This window comes from Netta rufina (genome assembly GCF_964035555.1).
Source record: "Netta rufina genome assembly, chromosome: 1".
NCBI lineage: Eukaryota > Metazoa > Chordata > Aves > Anseriformes > Anatidae > Netta > Netta rufina.
This window is the reverse complement of record NC_140123.1, coordinates 19,347,941-19,365,464: the sequence shown is the minus strand read 5'-3', so window position 1 is coordinate 19,365,464 and position 17,524 is coordinate 19,347,941. Positions and strand designations below refer to the sequence as shown.

At 45.1% G+C, this 17,524-nt stretch overlaps 1 protein-coding gene across 1 annotated transcript in view; it reads left to right on the top strand.

The window, feature by feature from the left end:
* LATS2 (large tumor suppressor kinase 2) overlaps nt 1–11,183 on the top strand; it is a 42,772-nt gene extending 31,589 nt beyond the window's left edge. Inside the window, exons 4-8 of the mRNA XM_084288835.1 lie at nt 484–2,024; nt 4,624–5,206; nt 5,792–5,974; nt 7,666–7,772; nt 8,546–11,183. Of these exons, the coding sequence (XP_084144961.1) occupies nt 484–2,024; nt 4,624–5,206; nt 5,792–5,974; nt 7,666–7,772; nt 8,546–9,040 (2,909 nt within the window). The 3' untranslated portion in view covers nt 9,041–11,183. The remainder of the gene's footprint in view (nt 1–483; nt 2,025–4,623; nt 5,207–5,791; nt 5,975–7,665; nt 7,773–8,545) is intronic.
* Nucleotides 11,184–17,524: the final 6,341 nt, after the last annotated feature.

The following is a 17,524-nucleotide window of genomic DNA, read 5'->3' as shown; positions in this document are numbered from 1 at the left end:
GCTCACTGTGCAGAAGACTAATTGATTTTAGTAATGTTGTCTGAAAGTTGTACTGACAGTCCTTCAGGGAGCTTTTTTTTTTCTCCTGTTGGTGCTGTACTTAACCCCTGCTCTGTTGCTTCCTCCTCCTGTCTGTGAGTAATGCCTGGTAACACTGGTCTGGCTTTAAAAAAAACGAGGCTGAAGCGTAATCTGATGATTTCACAGTACAGGAATCCGCGCTTCTATTTTCATGATTTGGTAGAACTCCCTGATGATTCCTGGCATGAGCAGTATTTTGGGCCAGTAGCTCGTTATCGGTAGTAATTCTTGGCACCTATCACTCACTTCAAGTGTTCAGAGCGCTTAATTTAGGTTTCAGATTATTTCTTCTGTAACACATACTGCAGGCTGTGTGTGTGTAAGGATGGATGGATGAGTAATGCAAAGTAATTGCTGCACCTGAATCGCTTCCTAACGTTCTTCTGTGTTCTTTTTACAAAGGAAAGGGTATTGTGCCAAACAACGTAACCCGCAGGCCAAGCTTCGAGGGATCAAACGAATCTTTTCCGTCCTACCATCAGCTCGGTAACGCAGCCTACGAAGGGACCGGCTTTGGGGCAGAAGGCACAAATATGCTCACTGAAGTTCCGAGGCCCTACATGGACTATTTAATCTCTGCTTCGCAGCCCGCGGCTATGAACGCTCCCGTGCAGCGGCCCGCCGGCGTTGGGACGCACAGCACACCAACGAGCCATCAGCAGAAAACGTACCCCGCAAACATCGAGCCTTCTGTCATTAATTACCCCGTGGCTAATCACAGCGGGCCGGCCTTGCAGCTGCAGGCCTCCCATGGCTCCAACAGCCAGCACTACAGCCGGCAGCACATGATGGTGCAGGGGGAGGCCATGGGGTACGGCGTTCAGCGGAGCCCTTCCTTCCAAAACAAGATGCAGCAGGAGGGAGGATATGCCAACCTCCCGAACAAAGGGGCAGTTGTTCAGAATAACTCTGGGCACGCATTTCAGCAGGCACCGGCGAGCCTGTATATATCCCACTCCCATCACAAGCAGGCAAGTCCTTCCTCTCATCAAATGCACGTGATATCCCGGGGTCCCGCGTTTGCTAATGATTTTTCAGACAGTCCGCCACAAAACCTGTTAACTCCGTCTAGAAATAGCCTGAACATGGATCTCTACGACATGAACAGTCCTCAAGTTCAGCAGTGGCAGGCAGCAACGCCGTCGCGGCGAGATTCTTTACAAAACCCAGGAATAGAAACGTCTCCCCGGCAACACGTACCCTTCAGACCAGATGCCGCGGTGCCGAGCAGAACAAACTCCTTCAACAACCACCAGCAGCAGCCCCAGGTGACCGTGTCGATACGCCAGGTTCCTCCGGGAAAACCCGATCCTTCGATTACGTCTCCAAATACCATCACGGCCGTCACCTCTGCTCACATCCTCCAGCCAGTGAAGAGCATGCGGGTGATGAGACCCGAGCCTCAGACGGCGGTGGGACCTTCCCATCCCGGCTGGTTACCTGCCCAGACACCGGCTGTGGATGGCTTGGAGATGATGGAGCAGCACGTGCCAGCTGTCGGAGCGCCCAACGCCTACCAGCTGGAGGTGGAGTACGCCAACCAGGAGCTGCGGTGCCCGCCGCCGCCGTACCCCAAGCACTTGCTGCTTCCCAGTAGCTCCGAGCAGTTCGATATCAACTGCTTGTGCATGGGCGTCGAGCAGACCCTGCGCGTGGTCCCCAACCCCCCCTGCAATAAGGCCGAGGAGAGCAGCGAGCGGAATGACAAAAGCAGCAAGAACAACGCTAAAGCTGAGAAACCCAGCAAGGATAAAAAGCAGATCCAGACGTCTCCGGTGCCCGTGAGAAAAAATGGTAAAGATGAGGAGAAGCGAGAATCCCGAATCAAGAGCTACTCGCCGTTTGCCTTCAAGTTCTACATGGAGCAGCATGTAGAAAACGTCATAAAGACCTACCAGCAGAAAATTAACAGGAGATTGCAGCTGGAGCAAGAAATGGCTAAAGTAATTCTCCTTTTTTTTTTAAATCCGATGGGGTCAAGTTAATGATTACTCTCATTCCAAAATGTATAAAGGTATTCAGTACCTCCCCGTACCAGACTATTTCACTGAGAAGCCTGGATGTGCGTGTGTATGGGAGGCTGTTTAAAAAACCTGAGAGAGGAAATAATACACCTTCATACCAGAACAGTAAAATGAAGCAAAAACACCCTTAGTAGGAAAGTATTAGGTTTGCTTAGGAAAGAACTCAGAAGGCAGATTTGAGGCCAAAGTAACACTGGCAACATCCAGCTCCTGCAAAACTCTGGAAAAGGTTTTCTCCTTGCTCCAGCTCTTCCTACCTATTCCATGATAGCAACTGCTTATTCACCACAGCCACAGTTTAACTTGGCAGTAGATTCACTCTGCCATATTTTCAGATGAAACTAAAAGTTGTCTGTTGAACACATGTTAGTAATAATATCATGCAAGTAATCATGTCTTGGCCAGCTTGAAATGGCCCTGGGACCCTTGCTGGAACTTGTTCTAGAGGCAGGTCTCAGAGAGATGCACTTTGAGAGAGCTTCTTTTGTGCCTAATGGTAGCACTCAAACCCAAGCCGATTCCCTGACAGGGCTGTTTAAAACAAGGCTGCCAAGTTCTGATGGTTGCTCTGGCAGTGCTGTTTTAAATCTTTAAATGTGGATTTTTTTTTCTTTTTTTTTTCCTCAGGCATGACTAGAATGTGACTAGTCTACTTTTGTATTTAAGGATAAACTCTACAGAAAGCTGTTATTAATGCATAACGGATAATTAACTACCTGATCTTCCCTAGCACAGTCAGTTTCCAGAGCTGATTAATGTGATGCTCACGTTGCTTTAGAAAACTCAGCAATTCGTTTGCTGAGGTTAAGATTAAATGAACGTGTCTCTAAAATCTCCTGAAAGGTCAATATATTTTAGTGACAGTTCATAGTGTGCCCTCACCACGAGTATAGATGATGTTGTGCTGCTTGGATTTAATGAATGTTTTCCTGAGATTGAGAACAATCTCCAGAGAAGTAAACCAGCAGCTAATTGCGTTAGTTCTTCTCTTTCCTGGCTCTCCAGCTCTCCTTCACTTCATAACTCAGACAGCTCAGCCATAAACACAAACAGCTCCTTCCCCGAGCAACCTCATCGCTGGCTGCAGTAACGCAGTGAACTCAGGAGATTTTGGCTATCTGAATGTTGCGTTGTTCTAGCATTATCCCAGAACACAGCACACTAATTAATTTACCTTAAAACAATAAACACTTCTTTTAAAATGTGAGGAGAGTACCCCGATCTGTAATAAAAACAGTATGATTAGTTTTGATTCTGTTTTTTGCCTTCGTCTGAAAATCCATCCTGCCTGTTGTGCAAGTTTCTGCAGACCTCCCCCATCCTCCGTTCATACAGATCTCGGTTTTGTACCGTGGGGATCTTGCTGCGCAGTCTGGCTGCCCACATTCATCTTCAAAGGCCTCGGCTACGGGTGTGAAATGAAAAATTCAGTCAGAACAGCAGCCTTGTGGGTGAATGCTTGGGACTTTAGCCTGCTAATCAGTCAGCTTCAGCCCCATCCACAGCCTTCCCCATTGCCTCTTCTCACCAGGCACTAATCTTCCTCTCAAAAAGCTTTTGTTGATGTCCCTCAATTCAGGATTCAGGAACCAGGTTATTCAGAAAGAAGAGTAGGAACTGTCAGGGGATCCTGGGGATCAGCCCAGGGGCTTCTGCTGGTGGAGTCCACCAGTGGCCCTCAGGAGAGGGGATGGGCACTGAAGACAGAAGCGTGCAGGCTCTGTCTTGAAGGGTGGAGAAAGTCTGGCTGCATACTTCTTCTTCTCCCCTTTTCCACGAGGTATCTCCCTGCAGCCAGGTGAAATGTTACCTGCAATTGCTCAGGGGCTCTCTGGGGGTAGGACCAGAGTCTAGGCTGCAGTAGCTGGAGGGAGGCCAGAGCTGAGGGTTAGATGCGTGTATTTTGTGAGGGAAAAGGGGAGAGATCTACAAAGCTAGTGAGTGGAAGCTGTATATGCTAGAAGAAGAAAAATGGTTTCCGAAGAAGAGGGTTCACAAAGCACGAGGGAATGTGTAGGTCAAAAGCAGCTTCTAAATTACCATGCAAAAAGCAACAAGCAACCCGCACGGGGAGGTAGGATCATGCGAGTTCCTCTAGAGAACCATTAATGAACCAAGCGGGCTGCTGCGCCTGGATTTCCGTGTAATTTGTGCTGCGTTGTGTGTATGTATAGCGCAGCGTGGTGGCAAAGAGCACAGGTGAAAGGTATAAACCAAACCCCGTGACCAGGTTTGTTCTGTTCTGTTCCCCTGACAGCATTGCCCCATGCCTCGTAGCTCAGCAGTGAGAGAGAAAGGATAATGTCAGAGACAATGCAGGTAACCCGGCAGGGCAGATGAATTTGCAATTATTTCAGAAATACCTTGGCAGACAGACAAGAGATGATATCTCTCATGAGTATCTCTTCTCTGGTTCTTGGTTAGTTTTTCTGAGACGTGTCTTGGGAATGCGGGTTCATTGTTCTGTTGCTGTGAATGTAACCTCACCAGCTCTCGTGGTTTGCTTTCTCTTATCCAGGCAGGCCTTTGTGAAGCAGAACAGGAGCAAATGAGGAAGATTCTCTACCAGAAGGAGTCCAACTACAACAGGCTGAAAAGGGCCAAAATGGACAAATCCATGTTTGTGAAAATCAAGACTCTGGGTATCGGTGCATTTGGAGAAGTGTGCCTGGCCTGCAAAGTGGATACCCACGCCCTTTATGCCATGAAAACGCTGCGGAAGAAAGATGTCCTGAACCGCAACCAGGTGGCTCACGTCAAGGCAGAAAGGGACATCCTTGCTGAGGCAGACAACGAGTGGGTGGTTAAACTCTATTATTCCTTCCAAGATAAAGAGAACTTGTACTTTGTGATGGACTACATCCCTGGCGGGGATATGATGAGCCTACTGATTCGGATGGAGGTCTTCCCGGAGCGTCTGGCCAGGTTTTACATTGCAGAGCTCACTTTGGCTATAGAGAGCGTGCACAAAATGGGATTTATTCATAGGGACATCAAGCCTGACAACATTCTGATAGACCTCGATGGGCACATCAAGCTGACAGACTTCGGGCTGTGCACGGGATTCAGGTGGACTCACAATTCCAAATACTACCAGAAAGGTACTAGGCTTCATTTGCTCTGTTTGTCTTGAAGTAGTTCCCTCTTGGCAGAAATGTCAGGTGAATTACGATGTGTTTGTCGCTGGCAATTAGTTTGTTTCTAGGCTTTTGTTTCCTTTTTTTTTTTTTTTTTCAATTTGTTTGCTCAAACCCCTATCAGCAGTCTGGCTGACCGCTGCCATAGCTGTACTTTTCCAGTTCATGCTTGTTTGGTGGGGCTCTGATGGTGAAAGAATTTAATCCCAGATTTAAAGTAAGCCAGGCACCTCCTGTGCGTGCCATCGAGGGGTATTGGAGTCTATCAGCGAGAACATTGTACACAATTGCCACAGCTCATCTAAATATGCTCCTTTATTCTGTATCTCCCATGTGGGAGCGTGCTTCCCTGCACTGAGACAGAGACACTCTGCTGGCTGAGGAAAATTAGTTGTGAAGGAGAGGGCAGAAGTAATCGCCTTGGGTTTAAAGCTGAAGTGCTGTTCTTTAGGGATAGTGGAAGAGCAAAGCTAGATCGAAATCTATTCTTTCCTCTTTGAGTGTCGTGTTTTATGAGTTTAAATGTAAACTTTCTCTCCCACTTCAAAGGGAGCCATATCCGACAAGACAGCATGGAGCCCAGTGACCTTTGGGATGATGTGTCCAACTGTAGGTGTGGAGACAGGCTGAAGACATTGGAACAAAGAGCTAAGAAGCAACATCAGAGATGCCTAGCTCACTCGTTAGTTGGAACCCCTAATTACATTGCTCCTGAAGTCCTGCTTCGTAAAGGTAGATAACCTGGATTTTCCGCTGTTTAAATGAACACCGATGTTTTGAAATACCTTTTTTTTTGTTTTGTTTTCCTTCAAAAGTTTGCTGCTTTGGAAGCCTGATGTTCCGAAGTCCACGCACTCAGCTCAGATTAAGGAGAGCAGCTTTCTGTACGTGCTCCAGTGATGAGCTTCATATTGCAGACATTGAAGGTTGTCGTGCTTTGTCTGTCTCCATCTCTCTTCACTTGGAGGCCTTTGATGAGACTTAACAAATCTGTCAGATGATGCTGGCAGCTACTGTTTCTAAAGTACAGAGCAGATTATCTGTGCTGATGACCACTATGAGGATGACTGCGGCCACGAGCAAGCTTGCATAGACCAGCAAGTAGCCAGCTGATGGTTCTGAGTCACTGACAGATTGGTCACTTAAATATGGCTGATAGAAACTTGTGGAGGCATTCACCAGATTCCTGTACAGAATCTCAGGGAAATAACAGCAAAAAGTCTTGTACAGATTACATAGAGCACACTGCATTCAAAAGCTCTGCTTCAGGAATTTAGGCAACATTTAGTGGCTATCCATGAAATACAGACACAGTCGCTCTGGTAAGGAGATTAGAACCATAGAATCATAGAATCACAGAATATCCCATGTTGGAAGGGACCCATAAGGATCGTCAAATCCAACTCCTGGCACCGCACAGGTCTGCCCAAAATTTTAGTCCATGCGACTACGTGCACAGTCCAATCACTTCTTAAATTCAGACAGGCTTGGTGCAGGGACTATGTCCCTGGGGAGCCTGTTCCAGTGTGTAACCACCCTCTCGGTGAAGAACCTCTTCCTGTCCAGCTTAAACCTCCCCTGCCTCAGCTTAACACCGTTCCCGCGGGTCCTATCACTGGTGTTTACAGAGAATAGGTCACCTGCCTCTTCACTCCCCCTCGCGAGGAAGTTGTAGACCACAATGAGGTCCCCCCTCAGCTTCCTCTTGTTCAAAAATTGTCTGCAAGCCTGATCCTAGACCTAATCTTAACTCTTTCCCAGTTCAAGAGATTTCAGACTAAATCCTACCTCATCTAATGACACAAATCTCCATTGAACTCAGTGTTTTAAGTCCTTCGTTCCTTTTGGAAGTCTCAAATATATATCTTATTTGTTTTATCTGAGCAATTAAGTGATTGAAATTGTTCCTCTGCTTAGAACTTGCTCAAAAAGTAATCCGTATCTTTCTTCTGTCTCTAGAAGCAGGCTGTACCTTTTCAGCAGCTTTTCAAACCCGTGGTGCCACGTCCACTGAACCAAGGGGAGGGCATCAATCACTAAGACTTTTTTGACTTTTTGTTTGTTTGTTGAGGGCCAGTCTGTGCTGTGTAGGGATGTAGCTGTGGGATGGGGCATGAAAATAAAACTTCATTTGGTCCAATTATACGATTTCCCTACTCACTATTATTGAGAATTAAATTTATTCAAAATGATTCCCAGACAACACTATTAGATCTTCCCTGACAGCAGCAGCTTTTAGGTCAGCAAGCAGAAGCAACTTGGTGGTGAAGGTGGATTTCGAGTCCTTTTGGTTTTAGGTCAACTGTTTGAGAAAAGACAGAAGTTTGTGCTGTATGGTTTGATGCTTAATTGCAAGAAGAAGTAGTAGCTCTGTGCATATTTTCCTTGGATGATGGAGGACAACTTTTGGATTTGTCTTTCAGGATACACTCAGCTCTGTGACTGGTGGAGTGTCGGTGTGATCCTCTTTGAGATGTTAGTGGGACAGCCTCCTTTCCTGGCTCCTACACCCACAGAAACCCAACTGAAGGTAAGATGAAGCAAAATTCCAATCTGTAGTAGCAAAATGTTAATCTTATCCTTTCCCTCCTCTTCTATGTACAGACCCATCCCCTCTGGTTTTACTAGAAAAAGGAACAGGGATTAGGAAATGGTGATTTAAAATAGCTTTACACCAGGGACAAACCCTTTTCCAATCAGTGAGGATTGTGAATGTCAGACCAGAACTGACTTGTCCAACCCACATAGATAGTTACCAGCTTTATGAATCTTCTCGGCACAGTTTTGGTTTCTGAAGCCCAAGTTCATCCATATAAGTATTTTTAGCATGCCCATCAGATCTGAGTAAGCTGATACACCAATGATTATTTCAGTTGGCATTGTGAGTGTTTTAAAGCCGAGCAGTGAGTAGTACTTATTAGAAAGAATGCATCTCATAATCACTTTCCTATTTTTACATTTTGGAGGCTAAACGAAGCGACTCCTTGAATTCATTCCATTAAGTCATGTGTAAACTGAATGTATTCTCAGATCTGGCAACAGGAGCTTTCCAGAGGAAATAACGTCTTTTATAAATGTAATTGCTTCTTCTATCTACTATCTGGTGATCTTTCTTGATTCATTAAAGAAACCTATTAACAGCTGATGCAATCTAATCATTGGGCTCTTGAACCTCTAAAGTAACTGTACAGAATGTGGCTGGACTGGTTACGTGTATCATTCTGTACTGCTAGTGTTGACAGAAGGATCAGAAGGATTCTGTTTCCAGGATTAGAAGCCATTTAATACCTTTCTCATCTTCAGGTGATAAATTGGGAAAGCACACTGCACATTCCCTCACAGATCAAGCTAAGCCCTGAGGCAACTGATCTCATCACCAAGCTCTGCTGTGCTGCTGAGGACCGGCTTGGAAGAAACGGAGCAGATGATATTAAGGCCCATTCTTTCTTCCACTCTATGGACTTCTCTACCGACATCCGCAGGCAGCCAGCTCCCTACGTTCCAAAGATCAGCCATCCAATGGACACTTCAAATTTTGATCCAGTTGAAGAAGAAAGTCCGTGGAATGATGCTAGTGGTGACAGCACCAGGACATGGGATCCGTTAGCCTCTTCCAACAGCAAGCACACAGAACATGCCTTCTACGAGTTTACTTTCCGAAGGTTCTTCGATGACAATGGGTATCCGTTCAGGTATCCCAAACCTTCTGGAATGGAAGTTGGCCAGTCTGAGAAGTCCGATGTAGAAGACAAAGATGTGGTGGATCAGACTGGAGCTTGTCAGCCTGTATATGTGTAAATTATTGTATAGAGTACTCCAGATAAGACTAATCTCAAATCCAGTAGGGCCTTTAGCTGATCCTTTAGGAGTTGATCCTGCAGTGCTTGGTCAGGTGCAGCTTCGGCTGAGGCTGAAGTCATCCTGTGGAGTCAGAAACTTGCAGGGCCAGGTCCTAAAAATGGCACTCTTGAAAGTTCAGGTCAGTTTTACTGTAAATAACTTTGTTGATAATTACACTTGAAATCCTGGTCTTCACCAAAATCTACGAGGCCAGAAGTCTATCATTTCTAGGCCTATTTTTGTTTGAGGTCAGCTTCCCCCTACTCAGATAAACATTTACAGACTTCTGCAACTGTCAGCGTTATTTTTTAAATGAATAAAGAGCACTTATATTTTGTTTATAGCAGGGGTTTCTTTTCCTACTAAATTATAGGGATTAACTTTGACAAATCATGCTGCTGTTCTTCTTTTCTACATTTTTATTTTATCCATAGCACTTATTTCACATTTAGGAAAAAGCATAAAGCTGAAGAACATGTGATGAAAGGTCTCTGTGCAATAATGTAAGAAAGAAAAAAAGAAAAAAAAGGAAGAAAAAAAAACCTCCACTCTCTAATTTTCTAAATTTACTGATGCCATTGTATTCGCACCATGATTTTTGTTTGTTATATGTATTTTCCACATTTCAAAATTGTGACATAACCTTAAAGCTGCTTTATTTCCTTCTGCTTATTGGAGTGTAATAGAAAGTGTGAGCAAGTGACTATATGGGTGTGATTTCTTTGTCTAGTGTGTGAAGAATGTTGCATGAGCAGTGTTTTTTCTATATGAAATGGCCTTTTCTTGCCATTCACAGGCAGGTCCTGTGGATCCATTTTTACTGAGGGTCTAAAATTAGACCATTTTAAACCATGTGTTCATAATGTATCGTGTGGATGGTTTCCTCTTATGATTGTATCCAATATTAATTTTGTAAACCAGATTTGCAAAGACTATAACCGAATAGTGATTTTGTGGTCTGATGTAGTGGATCGTTTTAGTAACCATTGATCGTTGGCACACACATTTCCCCACGAAGGATCAATAGCCAAGACCATCACTACAAAGCTGATTGGTGACAACAGTCTAGACCTGGCTCATTCACGTAGCACGCAGCACAGTGTTCGTCGCCTAACGCTATCAGCAACGCAGAGCACCACTACTAACACGTAGCTCAGTGTCTTCAAGCCAGAATGTCTCAAGCTGTGCTCCTGCAACACACCGAGACCCTAAATGAGGTGAGGCTGATGTGGTGAGTATGTGCAGCCCCTCTGATTTCTGTGGAATCGGGAGGGACGTGGCTTTTCCAGACATCGGATCTCCGCACACAACTGTGTGTATCCGTGTAGGATCCTAACGTTGCAGGCACTGATGTCTGAAAACGTTGGCGTTGTTCATAGGTCATTCTGTCCTGTTGTCTTCAGATGAAAATGTTGCTGTGGTGGAGCACAGTAGTCCTTCATTTCTGTCAGATTATAAGCATACTTTGAAATATCAATTCTTAACTATGTTAAAATAAGCCTTTTTCTTATATGTATAAGTGAGACTTATTCAAGGTGATATCAGAATACTAAAGTAATTAAGCCATACATATTTGCATATATATTATATATAACTAAGTAAACACACACAAAAATCCTTAATTCAGATTAGTGTAACAGTCCTATTTAAAGTGATTGACGTAATAACATTTGAGGAAAACACTCCTTTAATGTGTTTTTGCTTTATTTTATTTTTAAATCTGGAACTTCATTATTTTTTCCGTATATTATTCCACATATTATTCCTTAATGTTTTAGCATATCCTATCCAGTGTTTAGATATCTAAGCAACAACATATAAATTCATCAGCCTAAACTAAACAAAAATGATTGTGTATTTGTTTACATTTGTATGAAAGGAATGTTTTGAGGTATGCAGTGCTTGTGTTGTGACAGTTCATGTAAGATTCAGTATTACTGCTTTTTTATATAGTAATGCCATTTTTTGTTATTTACATCTATCTGACATTCTTTCATGTGGTAGGTTCTTTCTCAGGAACTCAATTTAACTGTTATTTATTGATATATCATTGCCTTTGAAAGCTTCTACTGGCACAATTTATTAAAAATCTGAATCAAAATTGAAACTGCAGTATGTGTTCTTTGAAAGGATAATTTCTACTTACTTCAAGGCAGAATTTTTAAGGGGTCCAATCCAAATCTCGTCTCTCTTTGTAGCATTTGGCGTAGAATTTCTGGATACATTAAGATGATTTTTAGCATAACAGAGTCAGTAGATGATGTAGAATTCAACATTGTCGCTTCCACAGCAGTGGCAGCTCTGCCAGGACAGCCACAAAGAGGCGTGCCTGCCCCTCTGGCTCTTTCCTCTGCTATGTTTCAAAAAGGCAAGGATTTCACCTTCAAATACAGTGTCTTTGCAATCAAGTGAAATGAGAAAATAGCCCCAAAAGAAACCAGTAATTCCACACCAAATGTATCACTCACTTAAGACCTATGCTGCAGGGAACAAAAGCCACCTCCCATTTCACCTAAAGAAGAACTGAACTGGAAAACAAACCTTTTCAGCTTACCAGGTACGGTTTCTAGAAGGTTCCCATCCTTCTCGTACATCTCAGGGGTGAACAGAAAGTTGGGAGTAAGTTTATGAAACTTGGACAGGTAGCAAATACAACAGATACTGGGACTGGCTCTCGGCATTCTAAAATCTGTCAAGCTTCCCACAAAAATAATAAATAAAATATTAATAATAAAAAGTTATTCTTTTTTTTAAAAAAAAAAAAAAAAAAGGCTTTAGATGTGTGTATTCCTGATCAAAAATAAGGAGTTCGTTAATCTGGAAGTAGTGCGCCACTTGAGATGTAATCCTACCTTGACTCAGCCAGGGTGAACCTGCCGCTGGTCTCAGTGGGGCAGGAGTTTCACTCCTGGCTGTCAGCAGTGACACGCGCAGCAACAACGCATACTTTGTGTGCAAAAGTTTAAATAATCGCCTCTGAAAATTTAAGTAATTGCTGTTTCCAGGATGGAAACTTCGTCTTGTAACAGCGCCAGCGGCACAGACACAGAAAGGGCCTCTGCAGCCCATCACATCGCCGTTCTCTGGGGCGGCCAGATCGGCCAAGGAACAGCAGCAGCCCTCAGTAAGCAATATTAGTCCTGGTTCAACGTGAAGGAATTGCCAGTGGAGGTTACAAGCTAAGAAGTTAGAACCTAGCTTGAATAACTTGAAAGCTAAATGAGGGAGAAAAGCATTTGACTTTTAAATGGCAATGGAAGAATGAAATTAGCTATGCAGGAAGCGGGGCTATTGCCTGGAACTGGATGGAAAATCAGGCTCATAAACTGCAGAGAATTCCGTTCTCTTCCCTGAAGCTTATGAGGTATGAAATAACTGCTTTAAAAGCCTTCCTAGAGAAACTGCAATGAGAATAGGAATTTAGAGCATATAATTTGGTCCTCTCCCAAAATACAGAAACGTTGGCAGAAAATAGCAACTGTTACTAAAAATATTATTGGAATTAAAAATATTAAATCTTTCCCACAGGAAATAATCTCAGGAATAGATAATGTAGGAATAGCAACCGTTAAAACACACAAAGAAAAATGTGTAAAAATGTTTTTCCTGGCAAAGAAATCCACTGCAGCACGAACATGGAAGTTGTGCCGTCCTCTGGCTTCTGGTCTGAGCAGGGAATGAGCCACGAGCAGCATTTAGTGCAACCAGTCCTGGGCCCGTTCTTATCAAAATAAACTCAGGATCTGATCCGTAAAGCTGTGGTCACCTTCTGCAAAGGCAACAGTAGCTCCCAGCCCCGCAGGAGAAAATGGAGCCTGGTGCCATGGCCAATTTAAGTTGTAATGGGCCGACAACTGGTGTTTGAATCGTCAGCTCCTACAGCTGCCGGGACGGCGCCGTTCCTTCAGCAAGAGGAAAAATACCCGAGCCCGCATCTGCTCCTTTAGGGATGTGAGGAAACTGCTCCTGGCATCCCTGATAGCCAGGAAAGCCCCAGGCACTTGGTCTGAGCAGCTCCTCTGCGAAAGGGGGATTGAACGTGTGAGGGGTATGAATGGGCAAGAGACAATCGCTGGTGGCACCAGATCACGAGTGGGAGCCAGGAAAAAGTCTTCAGAAATGGTCCAGCCTTGCTGTGCTCTGCAGTGGTTACCCCATGGGTGTTGGTGTGTGTTGAGGGGAACATTTATATGTCAGGTCTTGTATTTTGGGGAAGCATACAGCTGAAAACACCCTATCTGAGAGTGCTGCTGGGCAGGAGGGAGCCTGCACGTGTGCATGGAGCGAGCCAGACCCGCAGCTACGGGGTCACACTATGGGGAGGAACCATCCACCTCCACCACCACCTCCAGCCCTGGGCTGCTTTAAAGGAATTCGGGGCAACAGCTCACTGCAATGCTCCACCAGCTGCCACAAAGCGGCTTGCTGTGTGCCGTGAAGTACTTCCCAGAGACAACCATTTTTTCCCCTAAACTCCTGACCATCCCTCTGAAGGCCACATCAGCCATCCTATAATTATCGCTTTGTCGCCTTGGCTGCACACCTGCTTGCTTCCAGAGAGAGCGCTGATGGCTCTGTGTGCCTCCAAAGAGCTGCAGTCGTGGCACGAGACCCCCCCGGATATCGCATCTAGTTCTGGGCTCCCTGGGAGAAGAAAGATGGGGACCTGTTAGAGCGGGTCAACCGTAATATAACCATAAAAAAGGAAAGAAAGGAACGCAGATTTACTTGTTATGTACATAACTGCAGCAGGGTCATCATCACAAGGACAAAGGTTCATTAGCAAATTCTTACGAAGCAGTCATCAAACAAATATACACATACCTTGCATGTGAGCATCAGCTGTACGTATAGTTTGGGTTTTGTTCAACATTGCAGGGTTAGTAAGTTTTTGTTTTGTTTTTTGTTTTGTTTTGTTTTTCAGACGTTTAAGTCAAAATTTTTGTAATTTAGATTTGCAGTAAACTGCTTCAAAATCATCTGAGTGGAGCGTGGCTTGACCCGATGCTGTGATGAGTCTCCTTTGCTAAAAGGAGGAACTCGCTTGGGTGGAAAGCAGGGAGGCAGCAGGTACCCAAACCAAATGGGGAGTGACAGAAACAGCCGTGGACATTGAGGCTTTTCAGCTGCATTTGCTTTGGATGGGAGCAGGGGCGAATAAAAAGGACCACACAAGTGCTGGTCAGCAGGCACCTCTGGAGGTCCTCAGTCTGAATTCCTGCTCCCTGTGGGCCCATGGCCAGTGCTGGCTTGTGCTGGCCACGGCTCTGGGCTGGCCACGGCTCCAGGCTGGCACATCCCATGGTGGTGTGAACTACAAAGTTGTGTTTGTTGGCCAAGAATTGTGCCGGAATGGTAGAACTGCTCCAAGAGAAAGTGTCCACCCAAAAGCCTCTGTAACAAGGTACGGCTGAAGGGCTGCAGGATGGGTCATGAAGTTGTTGAGATTTTGGCACGCGTGTGGGAGCGCTGGTGGTGATGGTGCCGGCCTCCTGCAGGCCTGGAGGGACGCGCGTGGCATTTTAACAGCAGGAGCGGAGCTGTGGCTGCGCTCAGCTTCCCAACGCCTTCTTTGGCCGGGCTGCGGAGTAGTCCTGGGGCACTGACACGAGCTGGGGCTCTGCCCCAAAGCGCCTAGTGCTGGAGGGATCAGTTAAATAAAAGGGAGTCTGTCCCAGAAGACACTCATCTTTCCGTTCCCAGGAAGCCAGTGGGGACGGGCTCCTTTCCTCAGGGAACTCTATTTGTGTCGCTGAAGACCAAGCCACTGGGGCAGAAAGAGGCGAATCCAGATCAGTGACTTCTTTTTTTTTTTTTTTTCCCCAAAGAAAATGCTTCTCAAATGCCAAATGTTGGTTTGACAGAATGGAAACAGTTTTGGGGGAACTTAGTGGTGTGTTTATAATTATACATTCAAACAACAACAAAAATATTTTGTTTCCAAAAAAAAAAAAAAAGAAAAAAAAAAAAAGGTAATAGAAAGGCTGAGGGCTTGTATTGTATATATCCCATTATATTCAAAATTATAAAAATAAAAATGAACTGCTGTGAATGGGTCATTTTGATGTTTCCAGAACAGATTTTGGAAATATAATTTCTTGGAAATTTCCAACTGTGTGTTCCAATTTAAGACTAAAGGATTTTTTTTTTTTTAATGTTCAATTTCCCACATAACAGCACCTGCCAATTCAAACAGGACCTACCAATTTAAACTAGCTCTAAAAATAACAGGAGAGGTCGAGCAAACTGAGTAATATCTGGAATAAAAACTAGCTTAATCGGGAGCCTCATCTCGCATGCAACGCTGATGCCATCGGTCTTCCTGCCCTGCTTTTAAATCCAATCCGTATCCCTCCGGGGCTGTAAATGGCACTCACAGCAGGTTGGCGAGGTGCCGTGTCGGTGTCTGCACCATCCCTTGGTGGAGGGCACCGTGTGCCGGGGGGACACCTCCTGTGCCCCCACCCCAGCGGTCGGTACCCGTGGCCATGGTCAATTCTGCTGGTGCTGGACCTCCTGCAGCGTCGCTTTGTAGCCTGCCAACACGAGATGGGCTAGGGCCAAGGAACTGACACCGCTTCAGTTTACTGAAACACCGTGGTTTGCTGATTTGCAAGTATTTTTTTTTTCATTGTTATGTTCCAGCTGGGGGTAATGATGGTCACTGGAATTAGTGTCCCAAGTGGCTTCGTGTTTGAAGCAACGCAGGAACATTTTGTTCGTGTTGTTTCCAAGATGAACCATGGCCCAGTTCTGGTTTGCTGCCGCACGCAATGCAAGGTAAAAGCCGATACAGATGACAAGTAGTGGTGTGAAAGCATTTCAGGGCCAGTCGGTTTAAGGCTCGCTGACCTCAGGCCACAAGCAGACCTGCTACCACTGCTGAGCACCACACACCTCCTGGGCTGCCTCGACTGAAAATGAAGATCATGGTCATGGCCACCAAGAGCAACCCCTTCTGTATGTAGCTCCCTAAAAGCCAGTTCCGTGTTCCTAACTGTCTTGCTCTTGGCCCTGGTAATTAATGCAGTCACGACCTTGAAGCCTAATTACTCAAAATCACAGTAAAATGAAGACCCTTGAGCAAGGCTGAGGGGATGTCCTAACAGCAGTCTGCTCAGTAACCATGGTGGCTGTGCGTCTATAGCTTGTACCCAGTGCTCAGCTTCTACTAAATTAAGTCTACTTCAAAACCTACACAAGGTGAGAAACCTGGTTGGAAGCTGCAGAACTGTAATTGCTCGGTGTGGAGATTGCTTAGAGGGATTTTTAACAGCTGGTTCAGTAATCAGCTGATTTTAATGAGTGGTTTTGCCAAAGCAGACTGAATTGCTTTCAGCACATTCCTGCTTTGGTTCCTGCTCCACCTCAGCTGTAAGACACCTTGGGGTGACCTGAGGCTGCCCGAAGCTGCCCGGTCTGAACTCAGTATGGATATTGCCATGAGCAGGAGCTTGGTCTAGAGACCACTGGGGCCTCTTTCCAGCCCAGAGGAGCCTGTGGCTCTGGGCCAAGGATGGCCAGGACCTGCTGCAGCCCTCCCCGGGCAGAGGGTACAAGCCAGAGCAGCATAAAAATGATGGAAAACATTGTGTCTGGAAGGAAAAATCCTCTTGTTTAGGAACTGAGAACCAATGGGGAAAGTGAAGGATGTCTGTGCCCACCAAGAGGAAGAAAACAGCGATGATCAGTGGGCTCAGGAGTGACTTTGTGGTTCCCTGCTGAGGACGAGTCGTGCTGTGGTATCGACAGCCACAGGGAGAGCAACTGAAGTCCACGGGACATGGAGGGAACATTTGCAAGCACATTGCAGACCTATGGCTTTATTTCCTCTTTCCTAACACATTTAAATTCATTTTTGCAGATAAATGACTGACTTAAATTAAAAGATTAACAGCCTTACTATTGCACAAAGCTTCCTCATCCCCTTATTATGAATTTAAATGTTACTTTGCATTTTCTGAGTGTCAACATAATCAGGCTTGAGTTCCTTTTGAGAAATACCAATAAAATAACAGCTTATATTGTTGGGTTCTGGCAGTGTTCCCAGTTATTGAGCTACTTGAAGCAATGTTTCTCATTGCTGAAAACCATTTTTCATTATAACACAAAATAGGCCATAGGAGCTCGACTGCTGCCCTCTTTTGGGTAGGATAATTACTGCTCACGTCTGTCAAGATAATACCACCAACAGCTTCTGAATTATCTCAGCTGGGGAGCACGAGGATGGGATGGTTTTACACGCAGCATAATGCCCTATAATAACCCAAACCCCAAATGTTTTTTCTCTTTCTCTTTACAATTCGCAGTGGCTTGCCTATGGAGAACTTCAGTCACTGACAGTTTTCTGCCCCCCCCGTTCTTCTGCGGTTCCTGTGGGCACCAAACAACCCCACACCGCACAATGCTGTGGATCACAAACCCGTATTGTCAGCACGTGTT